We start from the raw sequence: 16,312 nt of genomic DNA, 5'->3' as shown, positions 1-16,312 counted from the left end.
ACTCTTTGAGCATCTTCATCGGCTTTTGCCATTGTAAGTTCATCAGTCATTTTAAACTTAAACATTAATAGATTTCTACGTGAACATATATGTCTTAAATATCTTTAATGACGTCACCGTCATAGCAAAAATGACGACAACTAACTTCATGACGTCAGTCGACACAGAAACATGACGTCACCTGACAGACAGACAACTTATTTTTATATATATAGACTAGCTGTTGGGGTGGCGCTTCGCGCCACCCCAACACCTAGTTGGTGGGGGCGCTTCGCGCCCCCCCCAAGCCCCCCCGCGCGCGTAAGTCGTTACGCGCCATAATAGTTACGCGCCATTGTAGTTGTGTCCCTATGTCCCACCTGTGAATATAGATAGATATATATATATATATATATATATATATATATATATATATATATATATATATATATATATATATATATATATATATATATATATATATATATATATATATATATATATATATATATATATATATATGGTTTTAACTACGTAAAACTTGCGAATATACAACATTCTTTGCTGTCCCATTGTCTTTGCATATAAATAGATTGTCAGGTTTACCGACTCTTGAACATGCAACATATAATGGTCCATGGGAAAACAATCTGTATTCAGATCTATACCTCATGATTCTTATGATTGCCCTTGAGCTTTGTTGATGGTGATTGCTAATCGACCATTCCCTGTCCCGGTGTCCCGGTCGTCATTTACATCCCCCTGTTTCCCCCGGTGTCCCCGTTGTAGTTGTGTCCCTGTGTCCCGGTCGTCATTTATACTCCCTGTGTCCCGGTCGTCATTTGTATCCCGGTGTCCCGGTCTGTATATACATTCGTTTTTTAGTTTTGTTTTTCTCCTTTATTTTTTTCCTTTTTTTTTCTTTTTTAGCTTATTTAGATTTTTAGATTTTTTAGTTTTTTTATTAGTTTTTAGTTTTTTTTTCTTTTTAGTTTTTTTGTCCCGGTCGTCATTTATATCCCCCTGTTTCCCCCGGTGTCCCCGTTGTAGTTGTGTCCCTGTGTCCCGGTCGTCATTTATATTCCCTGTGTCCCGGTCGTCATTTGTATCCCGGTGTACCGGTCTGTATATACATTCGTTTTTTAGTTTTGTTTTTCTCCTTTATTTTTTTCCTTTTTTTTTCTTTTTTAGTTTATTTAGATTTTTAGATTTTTTAGTTTTTTTTTTAGTTTTTAGTTTTTTTTTTCTTTTTAGTTTTTTTGTAGTTTTTAACTTCTTTTTAGTTTTGTTAATTTTTTTTTTTACTTATGTGCTGGTCGTCATTTATACTCCCTGTGTCCCGGTGCTTTGTTGATTGCTAATCGAACATTCCTTTTGTCCTGGTCGCTTTCTCTTTGAGTGTCGTCATTTATTTTTTGCTTTTTTAGTTCTTTTAGTTTTTACCTTTTTTAGTTTTTTTTAGTTTTTTAGATGAAAATTTTTTTAGTTTTTTCCTTTTTTTCTTTTTAGTTTTTTATTGGTTTTTACCTTTATGTTAGCTTATTTTTCAGTTTTTTCCTTTTTTTTAGTTTTTTTTTATTTTTTATTTTTTTTAGTTTTTTACCTTTTTTTAGTTTTTTTAGTTTTTTTAGTTTTTTTTTAGTTTTTTAGCTTTTTTACTTTTTTTATTAGTTTTTAGTTATTTTGTAGTTTTTGCCTTTTTTTAGTTTTTTCAGTTTTTTTTTAGTTTTTTATTGGTTTTTACCTTTATTTTAGCTTATTTTTTCAGTTTTTTCCTTTCTTTTAGTTTTTTTTTAGTTTTTAGTTTTTTTAGTTTTTTACCTTTTTTTAGTTTTTTTAGTTTTTTTAGTTTTTTAGCTTTTTTATTTTTTTTATTAGTTTTTAGTTTTTTTTGTAGTTTTTGCCTTTTTTTAGTTTTTTTTAGTTTTTTAGCTTTTTTATTTTTTTTATTAGTTTTTAGTTTTTTTTGTAGTTTTTGCCTTTTTTAGTTTTTTCAGTTTTGACGTCACCTGATCCAGTTTTTTCAGGTGACGTCACCTGATCCACGATCCACAGATCCACAGACAACTTATTTTTATATATATAGATAGTTTTTTTTTTTTTACTTATGTCCTGGTCGTCATTTATACTCCCTGTGTCCCGGTGCTTTGTTGATTGCTAATCGAACATTCCTTTTGTCCTGGTCGCTTTCTCTTTGAGTTTCGTCATTTATTTTTTTCTTTTTTAGTTCTTTTAGTTTTTACCTTTTTTAGTTTTTTTTAGTTTTTTAGATGAAAATTTTTTTAAGTTTTTTCCTTTTTTAGTTTTTAGTTTTTTTTGTAGTTTTTGCCTTTTTTTAGTTTTTTTAGTTTTTTAGCTTTTTTATTTTTTTATTAGTTTTTAGTTTTTTTTTGTAGTTTTTGCCTTTTTTAGTTTTTTCAGTTTTGACGTCACCTGATCCAGTTTTTTCAGGTGACGTCACCTGACCCATCCACAGACAGACAACTTATTTTTATATATATAGATAGATATATATATATATATATATATATATATATATATATATATATATATATATATATATATATATATATATATATATATATATATATATATATATATATATGTATATATATATATATATTTATATATATATATATTATTTAAATATATTTTCAGGCAACAAATGGTAGTAAGAAGTGGTGCGTTTTGGAGTTTAGTTCGTCTTCATTCTGGATCAGAAATAAGTCAGTTATCAAGTTCTTCACGGAAACGCTTCTTTGAAGGGCTGACCTTGGCTGGAGCAGGTCATAAGGAGAGGCAAGATGGCGAAGAGAATGCCGAGGAATACTATATAAGACAGGTAAACCGGTATATAAGACGTCATAGTGTCAAAAAATGTAATTCGCTATTAACATTTACGTTTCAGAGGCTGTGACTTATTTGGGGGGAATTTCGACCCCTCTCGCTCCGAATGTATCTCATTCACATGAACTACAGAGGTGTACATGGGTGCACTACAAGGGTGTACATGAACTACACCCTTAAATTAGGAACAACCCCCTTAAATTAATAGAGATGGTGTTTATCATAACGTGAGGCATTAAGCCTATGAGAACGCTGGTAACGTTATACAAGACAGGTAAGATCGTTCGTCGTAGCGTCGAACTGCAAAAAGAGGATAAAGAGCTATTGCAGATTTACATTTCAGTTACAGTAGATTGCCTGGGAACACCCCCTCCCCCCGGTTTATATCACGCATAGGTAACAGACTTTGCCTGTGCAACCGGGTTAGCGGGCTATTTTTTCTTTTCTCGGCTGGGGAACCTTACTGAAAGCAACTTGAAATTAAAATAAATTGTTTTGTCGTAAGGAGAAGCAAGGCGGTGGAGGGAATGCTGAGGTAGATTATATGAGATTGATAAAACTGTTCGTTGCTACGTCAGTGTGCAAAAAAGGCTAGTATGCTATTGATGTTTATGTTTCAGCGACCGCTGTGTGCTTGGGGGAAGAGTCCAGCCCCCCTCCCCTCATCACGAATTTATGTTATCCAATATAGACTTCTCAAACCTTCGTTCAACAACCCTCACCCTAAAAATAAACCAAAAGAAAATGTGTAATAATGCTGGCAGGCTGTTTTTCTCTATCGTTACGGAATCTTCACTGGGACTAACCTTAAATTGGAAAAAAAGTCATTATAAAGATGAAACTATTAAGTGCAAGGGGCTACGGTGTACGTTCTTTCACTCTCTGAGGGTATAGTGGTATGATAATGGCTATGGTGAGGGCATAGGGGTAGGATATGGCTCGTTCGAACCATACGGAAAATATTATGATATTCTGTTATTAGGGCTCTGAAACTTCTCAAAACTATTAAAAAGAGGCTGGCCCTGATTCCTGGGCCCTCGAAAGAGGGGGATGAATACCCGAGCCTCGAGGTTAAAAAAAAACAAAAACAAAGACAAGATTAAATACACTGTTTGCTGTTTGGTTAAAAAAGTATCGGAAAACAAGAAGAGTATAAGCTATTACAAGTAAGTTTTGGAAAATGAAAAAAGGGAAGACAAAAACTGGAAAGTGACAAATAATTATAAATTCACCCCCTTCTCTAAAGCTTTCTCGTCTCGTGCCTCGCCGTCACTGTTGCCTAACCGTCACCGTGCGTTACTGTTGCCTAACCGTCAAGACAGGCACGAAGGCACACATCTCATTCCAATTATCTTAAGCCTGATACGACGAGAACAGAGTATAGGAAGAACAGCTCCATTTGATGTTTAACTTCGATCTTTATGGGGACGTTATCCCTAAAAGTTTCTTTCTCGAATCCGTTAAAAGAAGGTTCGGTAGTCATCAAAGAACCTTGTGAATGAATATTCAGCGCAGTATAAATGAGAGCAAAATAATCATTGCAATAAATTTCCATATCCTATTCCTTCTTTCCTTCTAGTTCTATTCCTTCTTTTCTCTTTAGGTTCCTAAATCCCTTCAAGAAAGGTTTTCTGAGATCGTAAGAGTAGGAAATTTTGATCGTCTTGTTCACGAAGAGGCCGTTCGCAGCGGAATTGTCCTGACTCTCGAATCCTTGGCGGGTAACGTTTTTTTCAGTTGATTAGTTTTGATGTTTATTACACATTCTTATACAATATCTAGTGTAGTATTTGCTTTTGTAATTGCTGTATATACTATTATTGAGTGTTGCCTGTGATATTACTGATTTATATAATTATAATTAAAAAAAAAGGATAAAGATCCCCCTGAGCCATTGCTGGCTCATAGGGCGCCGAGTCGACGTGTCAGTTGCTTTTTTTTTTTTTTTTTTTTTTTTTTTTTTTTTTTTTTTTTTTTTTTTTTTTTTTTTTACAGTGACAAGTAGCAAGCATATTTATTATTAGTTATTTATATGAATATATATTATGAGTTAATGATAATTTATATATATGTATATTAATTTAGGATTTTGTTCAGTAATACCTTGCGTAATAATTTAGAAAACATTTCTGCTAAAATTGAAAATAAACTATGAGTATAAGCGAATCTCTTCATGTTGAATGAACAATTTCGCTAAACGAATCTCACAACTAGAGTTAGTTGATACAAAAAGTATCGGGTATTGACGCTCGATACGATGTTCACAACATCGTTATCAACATATAGATTATATTTAATTGGATTATCGAATATATATCGGTCATATGCGCTCGATGTGAAGTTGACAACATGATATTTTATGGGAAAATTCGTTTGTTCAAGTGAATTCTTAACATGGGTTTTTATGGCACTTGGTATTAACCAAGTGACATATAGCGATCGCAAATTCTGTCGGTCTTTCGGTCTTTCTGTCTTTCGATCCCGGTTTTGCTAGTTTAGGCACTTCCAGATAAGCTAGTACGATGAAAATTTGGCAGGTATATCAGGGACCAGACAAGATTAAATTAGAAATAGTCATTTCCCCGATTCGACAATCTGGGGGGTGGGGTGAGGGGACGATTAATTTGGAAAAATTAGAGAAAATGAGGTATTTCTAACTTACGAACGGGTGATCGGATCTTAATGAAATTTGTTACTTAGAAGGATATCGTGTCTCAGAGCTATTATATTAAATCTAGACCAGATCTGGTAACATTGGGGGGAGTTTGAGGGGAAACCGGAAATATTGGAAAACGTGAAAATTGAAGTATCTTTATCTTATGAATGGGTGATCGGATCTTAATGAAACTTAATATACAGGGACATAGAGGTTGGAGGGGGGGAAGCAGAAATCTTGGAACCGGAAATCTTGGAAGTTCTAGATACGTGATTGACATAGTTGGAACGGATCTGATCTCTTTGGGGGAGTTGGGGGGCGTTATTTCGGAAAAATTAGAAAAATTGAGGCATTTTAAGATAAGAACGGGTGACCAGATCTTAATAGAAATTCGATCTCTAGAAGGAACTCATGTCTCAGAGCTCCTATTTTAAATCCGGACGAGATCTGGTGACATTGGGGGGTAGAAAACTTGGTGGGTAGAATAAGCAAATATCGTAGATACGTGATTGACGTAACCGGACTGGATTCGCTCTCTTTGGGGGAGTTAGGAGGAGGGGTCCAGTGCTTTGGCGAGTTTGGTGTTTCTGAATGTGCTAGGACGATGAAAATTGGTAGGCGTATCAGAGACCTGCACAAATTGACTTGATAAAGTTTTTTTCCCCGATTTGACCATCTGGGGCGCTGAAAGGGGAGTACAAATCAGAGAAAATGAGGTTTTTTTAACTTACGAGTGGGTGATTGGATCTTTATGAATTTTGATATTTAGAAGGATCTTGTGTCTCAAAGTTCTTATTTTAAATCCCGACCGGCATTAAGCCTCTGATTTTCCTTTTAAATAAATCTATTGATTCTTGGGATTTTGCTAGAGCTCATGCCATATGAGCTCTTGGCTCTTCCGACTTCGTCACAAGTGCCATATGAGCTCTTAGCTCTTGTTTTGTGTTATTTTAGACAATCGTTTTAAGGATTTCTTGTCTTTTGCTATTTAAAAATGCTTATTGTTGATAAAATATCTGTTTTTCAAAGCTCCTACGTAATTGTTTTTCTTTGTTGCCATCTGAAAAAGGAAGTAGAAAAATAGGAAGAAAAAAAAGAAAAAGATATACTGCCAGGGAATGGGTAGTAAAACAAAATAGAATGACCATTCGCTTCTGAAGTCTTGCTTAAAATATCCGAGGCGTTTTGCAAAAAGGGCATAAGTCCACTTTTTATGAGAGAGGAAAATGAAATTCTTTTTTTTTCATAAGTAAGAATTTAAGAAACTTGAAACTTTAAAGACTTATTCCTAGTTAACATTTTGATTGGAATTCCTTGGAAATTTCCATATCGTTGAATTGTTTGTTACTTAAGTGATAAGGGATTTGCTCTCTTTTTGCGGGACGACAATCTCAAAATTTTTAAATTTTGTCATTCTAAAAATGGGCTGAAATCCTTTTCAACTTTAATTTTTTCACTTGCAAATCATCAATTCAATTTATAAAACGAACCAAATCCGTCAAAGTACGAACATTCTTCTTTGAGAATTTCAGCTTCGTCTGGGATATATCTGAGAAGTGCCTTGTCATTCCAAAGATTTCTGTGAAACCAACGGAAATCGTCTGAGATGAAGGGAAGAAGAGAAGTGACGTAATCATGCTTGTCTTTACTAATCGCGTCTTCATCTGGGACCGGAACCCCTCAGATATAAGTCCACTTGAACTATTTTTTGCAACTTCAATGTTTTTTCTGACAAAGATTTTCTTGAATAATTCAGCAAAATGGAAGATTTCTTCCTTTTTACTGCCTCTGGCAGTCCTGATGACATTTGTCTAGTCAGCAGGCAGGAGGACTTGAATGTTGTTTTTTTGTCTTTTTTTGCTTTCTCTATCCTTACATGTTCTTGAACACAATTTAGATTTGTTTGACCTGGTTCAAGAAACTTCTGCTCAGTTACTAGGTCTCTACGTCTCTGGTCTTCTAGGTCTCTGACAGTAACTTTAGACAAAAAGTAAGACAGCATTCCAGTAACAATAGAATTTTTTTCTGACTACTGCATGTATCAGAGACAAGTACAACCTCCTCCAGATTTGACTGAATCTGGCAAAGAAAAAAAAATATAAAACGGAGGCGACCTCACTAGCTCCCTTTTGTGACTGCCTCTCGTGCTACAAAAGTGTGCGATTTCTCCATCTTCTGAAACAAGCACTGTCAAATTATACGTCCAGAGCGTCCTTGAACTTCTAATTCAAGGCTCTATTCCTTACTCCCTCCTATAAAGCTCCAATCTCCTTTAAATCCTAACTTATGATCTCTTCTCACTCCATTAGGGGATGACCTGATTATCCTTTTGCCCCGGATGGATATTCAAAAAGCCCAATCTTTGACAATCTGTCATCCCTCATTCGTAAAACATGACATAGCCATCCTAATCTTTCTTTCATTACGGATCTAGAAAGTAAGATTGAACCACAATTTCGCATAGACTATTGTTTGGTGTAAGCCATATTCTGAGTATTGTTTTCAGTTCCACAGCCTGGACTTTGGCCTTTGCTTAGTTGCGTGATCTTATCCCTTTTAGAAGTCTTGGAGGAGACGCACTTTTTATTACCGAAGCTCAGGTAGGATTGAAAAAGCAAAAAAAAAATATCAGAAGGAGGGCTGAGAAGCAAAGATGAACAGAGTAAAATACAAAGATTATTATTATTGACGCAAAGGAAATTTACACAACTTTAGGACAATAAACGGAAGTATTCACAACAATTTTTGCATAGACTATTGTCTATGCAAAAAATTAAAAAAGTTAAGAAATTGAAAAAAAAACCATCAGAAGGAGGGCTGGGAAGTGGAAGCAAAGATGAACAGAGTAAAATACAAAGATCATTATTATTGACACAAAGGAAATTATTCACCATGGGAAGACCAGAGTATTGCCCCCTAGATTTGAAAATAATTTCTTTTGTATTTCTATAAAAAAAATACCTCCTCTCTCCTAGATCTTCAAAAGACCTCTTTTGGATCTTCATAAAAAGAATCGAGAATAAAATCATTGCCCCCCCCCCCCGTCGTTCTACATTTCGTTAACTCGTGCCTCTCTGTAGAGTAGGTGATAGTTTGATGGAGCTCTTAAGTTTAGCTCTTGAGTAAAAAAAAAAACTATTACACAGTACTATTGAATTACTGCTGCCCATTTGTTCTCCCCCAAGGTCGCATACAGGGAGGGGAGTACTAAGTTTGAACCACCGGCCCGAATTTTTTCCAGGTCATAAAAACGTAATTGAAGGTTTATAAATAAATTTTGATGAGTTTAAAAAATTTTATTAGCCCCTCCCCCTCCCACGAATGAAAATCCCGGAGACGCCCTTGATTCTACTAGTTTCTTATGTATGTGTTTTAGGTGTTGTCCGTGGATGCCAGCTTACTTCTGCCCCATCTGTATTCCCCGTCATTCGAGAATTATTACCTGACCTCGTCACAGTTCTTGACAAAGGTCATAATTACACCTTACTCGTTGAGTCTGTCCTTGATTTTCTAATCAGCTGTGCCAAGAGTGTCCTTCACTTCCTATCTGAGAGAGACACAAGTTTATTTTACAACTCCACATTGGAGTCAATGCAGGTCTATGCGAAACATAGAAAAGGGAGATTGACGGTTGAGAAAAACGCTGAAGATGAATTCTTCAATGACCTGACGATGCTAATGGATTTACTTTTAAATCTTTTGACAAAGGATATGCTGGATATGGGATTTAGCGGTAAGTCATCTATTTACTTTCTATTCTCCTTTACTGATATATATATATATATATATATATATATATATATATATATATATATATATATATATATATATATATATATATATATATATATATATATATATATATATATATATATATATATATATATGTATATATATATGTATATATATGTATATATGATTTAATATGTTTTGATAGATATAAAAATCTGTTTATTGCTTTCTACTTGATTTGAAGATGTCGATGGATTTAATTCTTAAATTTCCGTCGAAGGATGTGCTGGATATGGAATTTAGTGGTAAGTCATCTATTTACCTTCTATTCTCCTTTGCTGTTACGTCTATTTGTTGCTTTCTGTTCGATTTGAAGATGTCGATGGATTTACTTTTAAATTTTCCGTCGAAGGATATGCTGGATATTCGATTTAGTGGTAAGTCATCTGCTTACTTTCTATTCTCCTTTGCTGTTACGTCTATTTGTTGCTTTCTGTTCGATTTGAAGATGTCGATAAATTTAATTTTATATTTGTTGACGTAGGATATGCCAAATATGGGATTTAGTCGTAAGTCATTTTGCCATCTGTTCACTTTCTATTCTCCTTTACTGTTGCGTCTGCTGGTTGCTTTCTATTTTTTATTAGTTTATTTGTTTCTATTATTAATAATGAGTCGTGTATATTAAGAGTGACTCAATGACTGTTGTAACTTCGTCCTTGGTGATTTAGTTCAAGCTGCACATCCGACTTGCAGAAAGAGCGAAAACTTTATGTTTTTATAATGTATCACTTTTTGCATTTGTAGTCAGAAGTCTTATTCTCATAAACTCGTAAAAAAATTTTCGATATCGACAAATACTTAAATAGGAAGGTTCAGAAATGAAATATAAATTGACAAAAAAAAAACATACACGCAAGATAACAAATAACAGCAAAATAACAACAACAACAACAAAATAACAATTAATGATTTGTAAAATGAAGCCGCAGTAAAAATATCGGTGACATTAGATATTAAATGAATTGACAATGCTAATAAATTCTATTTTCAGTCTTTTACTAAGGGGGTCCGGGCTAAGGACTATAGCGGTAAGTCATTCGGTTCATCTCCTTACTTTCTATTTCTCCTTTAACGTTACGTCTAACTGTTGCTTTCTTTTCGTTTATAATAAATTGTTAAAAAAAAAAAACAATTTTATTATCTATAATGGCGAATCTTCTCTATATTGGCAAATCTTCTACATTAAAAAAAAATACTAATAAAAATTAAAATGTATATATAAAAAGAAAATAGAAAAAAACGTAATAAAAAAGAATATTCTGTATATAGCAAAAAACAAGACAAACCGAACAATAAAACAAACGTGAGACAAGAAAAAGATTGCCAGTTTGAAAGAAAATACTCTCATTAAAAAAAAAAGAAAAAAAAAGAGAGAGAGAACTGGCTATAAAATGAACTTTTCAGAAGCTCGAAACCTCATGGAAGATTTCATGATTTCAATACTCTTTGACTCTTTAAGTTGGGTTAGCTGACAGTTAAATGAATTGATGGCAATTAAGCGATATCAAAATTTCTTAATAGTTTTTTGTTAAGATATTCAATGCTTCTGTATTATATGGTACACACTCGAGAATCTGGATCTACAGATCAGACAATAACCAGTTTATACCTGTCCATATTTGAAGAAAATTAGCTTAGGATCAGTTGAAATCTACGTTATAGATATATTTTTTTAAATTGAATATTTAATGTATGGAGATGGTATTTTGGTTGGGTTATGTTAGGTACATAGTATAATGTGTTCTGTGCTTCTGTGTGTTTCTGTGTTCAATGCGTTCTGTGTGTGTTTCTTAAGTATTGTATTTTCGTCACATTTTTGTATATATCATTAGGGTTAACCTAACTTCACTTCTCGAGTGTGTACCATATAATACACCAGTGCCAAATATTCTATTATACCATTAAACTACCATTATATACCCCCCTTAAAAAAATCAACGAATTATGTTTATTTTAAGCTATTTAAAACTTCGAAAAAACAAATTTTCTAGGTAGGACATTTTAATGTGGGTAAATACTGTTGTACAAATGGAATTAATTATGAACTTTTTTAAACATAAACTAATAATTATCGCCAATCAAAGATTAATCAGAAAAAGCTTGCAACATTTGAAAATTTTAAAGTGTACACTTAAATTTAAAATAAACATAAATTTGATATAAAGCGTTAAACTTTGAATTTTTAAGAAACTTAAAATTTCTATTTCGGACATTGCAGTGCGGCGAAATATATCTGCGCAATTGCATATGATTAAGCGCCTTTTTAAACATAAAATAATACCGTCACCAAACAAAGATGAATAATGATCTAAGAATTACGACATTTAAAGTTTTAAAGAGGATACTTACTACCCACTCTCCGTAATATCTTTTTACCATATTTTAAAAGCTTTGTTTATTAAGTGGAAATATCATAATTTCGAACCATAATCTTATATGTTTTTTAACATTCCATTCCCTTTTTAAGTGTCTTTGTTTGAAGAATGATGAAAATGCATCTAAATTTTTAATCATGATTCTATTTGGGAATAATTTAATTTGTATTATTTGTTTGTTTAATCTAATTTATTTACTTTGTTTAATTCTATTTATTTTATTTTGTAGTTCATTTAATTTCTTATTAATATTATATATTTTATGTTTATTTAATTTTTTTTTTAGGCTACTTAATTTACTTAATTTAATCTATCTAATTCTTCTGTTCAATCGAGGCACGATTAGAAGTTTTAAGCTCTGTTTTGGTCATGCTTAAGTAACACTTTTACCGAAACTATTGCTGTAAAACTGTACTCAGTATTTGACAGCATTGCAAAACGGTAGGGACTTGTAGTTCCGATCCTTCAGGTCATTGGATTTCCCCTAATAGAAGGGTAAAGAAACAGTACAGTTTAAGGTTGAAATCTTTATACTTTTTAGAGATCTTTGAGATAAATTTACCACGCACCTCCTATTTCTGTTTATAATATAGTATATCAAATTTGTTCACTAATCCCTGATCAATTTATGTATTCGTGTTCATAAGTTATCAATATGAATCAAGGGTAACGTAACAAACACTCAAGTTTACTCATTTATTGTATGATGTTTCCCGTACAGCTGTATTATTTTTACAATACACTTGCTTCTTATGGGTCTTTTTTAAGCGACAGCCCCCCCAGTAAATAAACACCTACCTGTCAGGGATTGAACGAAAGGTCTTATATTAGTAGTGACGGCCCAATTACTTCCAGAAGACCCTTAGCTGCTACTTCATTCTTCCTTTAATCACGAAGAATGTTTAATGGCGATTCCCTTAGGGCAAGACACAGGTGTTAATTAAGTAACAGGGAATGTTTTCTAAGAGATGCAGCTGCTTGTTACGTCATAGGGATTTTCTTTTCTTAACGAAGCATGTTTAAAAGGCTTAGGGGTGTAGGGAAAAACCTACAGGGATCTTGTCAAATCAGGTTTTCTTTGATTCTTACGTCATAGAATTGGATGTTTCCTAATAGAGAGTGTTTAAAAAACCTGCAAGGGTCAGGGCTTGTTTATTTCGTGATTTTTTTAGGTTGTTACATGATACGGTTTGTTAGAGTCCGTTAGTCAAGCAGGGAAGCCATGATTGTAATTGAGGAGGTCACACGTAGGATGTGACACAATCTCGCATGACTTGCTAGATTTACTTCAATATTATTTCAGCATCGGAAGGCTAGACGTCTACACCTTATTTAAATAAAAGTGAAGATGAAATATTCCAAGAAAGCGTAAGTACATGATAGCGTTGTAGTAGCATGGAATGCCGAAAAAGAGAAAAATTTGTATTACGAAACAAGTCTGATGGTAATACTATTGGATATATATGCTTGCCTTGTCGTGACAGCAGAGTTAAATTGTTTTGGAGTACCGACAAAATTCAAGTGTTATACAGGTGGATATGCGAGAGTGGTATTTCCAGAGAAATTGGTGCTCATAGAGAATGCAAACATAAAACTTTTAGTTGATGATGAAGGCCAGCGTCTTGCTGCAGGTAACACATTACCCGTCGATAAATCTTACCATTTTCCTACTATTACCAGCCAAAGAAAGGTAAAGAGAAGAAAAGCATACTCATCTAAGATTATCATGGAACATATCTTATCTAGGTGCCGAAACTGCAATCGATGTAAAATTAACGTGGTAATAGATGGAGAAACCGCAAGTAAAATAAACAGGGCACTAGGGGAGATTATCAGCAAAAAATTAAACATAAATTGATGAAAAACAATGTTACTAGCACCAATGATAGTTTATCCACGGATACACTCATCAAACCATGAATCAATCTATAAAAAGGAGTAAGTTTGTGGCTAGCGAGATTCATAGTTAGGCTATAATCGGTAGTGAGAGTGTCAGGGTTAAAAATGGGTGAAATCGAGAAACAAAAAATTATACGAAATCTAGTGACTCTGGAAGATCGTTTGGTTTTAAAATGATGATTTTCAAGAATTATCTCTTCAAAGGAGAATATTTTCTCAAAGAATGCTTGACGATATAATGAGAAATGATTCTCCATTTTGGACTATTGCATGAATCTTTCACGTCGTGGCCCACCTGCATTTACCCAATTTATTGACATATTTATTGAAACAAAACAAAATAATATTGTTATTATGCTTTTCACCACTACCTAGACGGCCATTTTGCAAGGCAAAAAGAAATAATTCGAGTAAGTTTTGTGACGTCACTCGATCACTCCTCCTCCTAGAAGACATTCATTTTCCCCAGTCGGTTTCTTTTTGGTAATGAGACAGTCAACATTGAAAATGTTTTATACATGTCCTTTATGTTTGTATACATTGAGCAGCTGGTCATCTTGTGAGAATTGTACTATTATTGATGACTATAATTAAAAGTGTAGCTTATACAATCTATATACTTTGCATAGAGGATACGCAGTACAAATTGAAGACTAATTCCTGTCTTTAAGAGGTTTGTGATTCTCACACTAGGGGTCTCCTCTGCTCCAGTTGTCACTATGATAAGTGTGATCAACGGAAAACGGTTTACCCTGGCATGATTGTAAAGAACCCTAAACGTGATTTCAGTTGATTTTAAGAGACTGGTATCTTCGTTGTTTTAAATTGTTTTGGGAAGAAGAACTTGGTCTACGGTTCAATTGCTGGAATAATAAGGGAGTCTGGTTTTTACGTCACCGCTGTGAAGAAACAGGCTACTATGATAATAAACCCACTGACTTTTATTTGACTGTTACAGAAAGTGATTCTTCATATGAGAATATCTTGTGTGATATTGTTTCAAATAAGCAAATTGAAACACGCGATTTCTACAATATGAATCGAAATAGTATTATTGGCTTTACGAAGAGATATACTAAAAATGAAGTTACATTACATTGTATAAAATTTGACCCTGACTTTGCATACCGAGATGAATACAAGTTGAATCCTGATGAGCTGCCGCTGCTTATTGTTAACGATGATTACCTATACGTGGAAGAAAAAATCTGTAGAACACAGGTCTTGTACACATAAATTATATTAATAAACAAATTCACGAATATTTTCAAAGTATTTCACTCTTAAGGCACTCAAGTTTAGGGCACGAATTTATCACGGATAAATTCTCAATAGTTTCAAATTGATTCAGCAAGAACAATGCAATACTGTCCTCCAATGGTTCAGAAAAGGTACACTCTAAATGTGCTGTCCCCTTTCGGACAATAGTCATTTCTTGAGTACCTGACAAACCCAGTACAATGATACCGTGAGTTTTGCAAACATTTCTTCACATATATCATTTTCAAATTATTGTGAATCTCGATCTAGGGATTGCATCGTCAATTCATACAGGTTCCTGTACAATTTATCAAAAGATAAATTGTAGAGTAGAATTCCATTTATTTTACATACAAGAGATGAAAGACCAAACATTTTAAATTTATGTTGAGAATTTGTCCATGATCCAAAGGTACCAGCACTTTTCACAAAAGCCAAAGCAAATTTTGAACGAATTTCACCATTGATAAATGACGAATCGGTGTAGGTACTTGTACGCGTAGCAATATGTCGTTTGTTCGTGATTGTATGACGAACGAGTAATTTACTATCATTTCCACTAGCTCTCAATTTCTCAATTGCCAAAGCAACAGATCTCATAAGCTTATTTTCCGCACATGAAGTATTGTCGAGGTGAGAGAGACTGTTACATCGGGTGCAGTGCCAACTACTTTTCGTAAATAAGAGTGGACAGTGCAAGTTGTAGCTTTATATCAATCTTCACATTGGGAGGCAACCACTAAGGTATATTAAATATTTCATAATTTATTTTCGACAATCACATGTAAATCTATAAATGTGGAAGTAAAATCCATGAAGTAGTCTTCACTGGCAAAAATTTGAAAATGTACGTTTCCAGAGAGTGGTGGTTGCCGAAAAAATTGTTTGTAGTACCTATGTTTTACACTCACATCAACATTTTCCGCATTGAAAAGATTTAGAGATGAGTTGACAAAAAGATGAGATTCTTTATATAGTAGATGTGCCATTTCTAGGAAAAGAAATCCTTTTTCAATCTAACGATTTTTACTTTTGGTTTCTTTTTCTTCTTTCACAAGAGTGATGTTTTACGCTTCCGGCCTGAGTACAGATTAATGAGTGATGAGGTGTTTGTCGCCCTTTTCAGTCCTTTCCCGCTTTGTCATGATTTCAGTCGCACGCCCAGAGATCACGTGCCGGATCTCTTAGATTTCGTGAGACACTTTTTTAAAAATCCTTGCTAGAGCCCCAATCGTATAGTGTAGAAGACGCAAAATTTGTAGCAGCCGATACAATGTATTTTTTAGCCAAGGGTGAGCAGAGCAAGACAACTTAGCAAACCAATTACCGAGACCGTAACCGGATATTGACGAACAACCCCTGTAATAGCCCATTTATGACCCAATTGTTGTGGTCCAAGAGTAGCAACACAGCAATCAATATCAGGACGAACAATGGTATTTTTCTATTTGCCATCTCACTGAATTGGCCGAAAATGAGATGTGATCGCAGTCAAACCTTT

The 16,312-nt window shown here is 33.8% G+C and overlaps 1 protein-coding gene across 1 annotated transcript in view; it reads left to right on the top strand.

Annotated features, from left to right (window-relative positions):
• The first annotated feature begins 2,643 nt into the window (after positions 1-2,643).
• Positions 2,644-16,312, top strand: part of LOC136041395 (exportin-4-like) — a 45,147-nt gene continuing 31,478 nt past the window's right edge. Inside the window, exons 1-3 of the mRNA XM_065726048.1 lie at positions 2,644-2,821; positions 4,430-4,547; positions 8,859-9,215. Coding sequence (XP_065582120.1) covers positions 2,645-2,821; positions 4,430-4,547; positions 8,859-9,215 — 652 coding nt within the window. The 5' untranslated portion in view covers position 2,644. The remainder of the gene's footprint in view (positions 2,822-4,429; positions 4,548-8,858; positions 9,216-16,312) is intronic.

This window comes from Artemia franciscana, chromosome 2 (genome assembly GCF_032884065.1).
Source record: "Artemia franciscana chromosome 2, ASM3288406v1, whole genome shotgun sequence".
Classification (NCBI taxonomy): domain Eukaryota; kingdom Metazoa; phylum Arthropoda; class Branchiopoda; order Anostraca; family Artemiidae; genus Artemia; species Artemia franciscana.
Note: the sequence above shows the minus strand (reverse complement) of the source record. Positions and strands in the feature narration are given on the sequence as shown.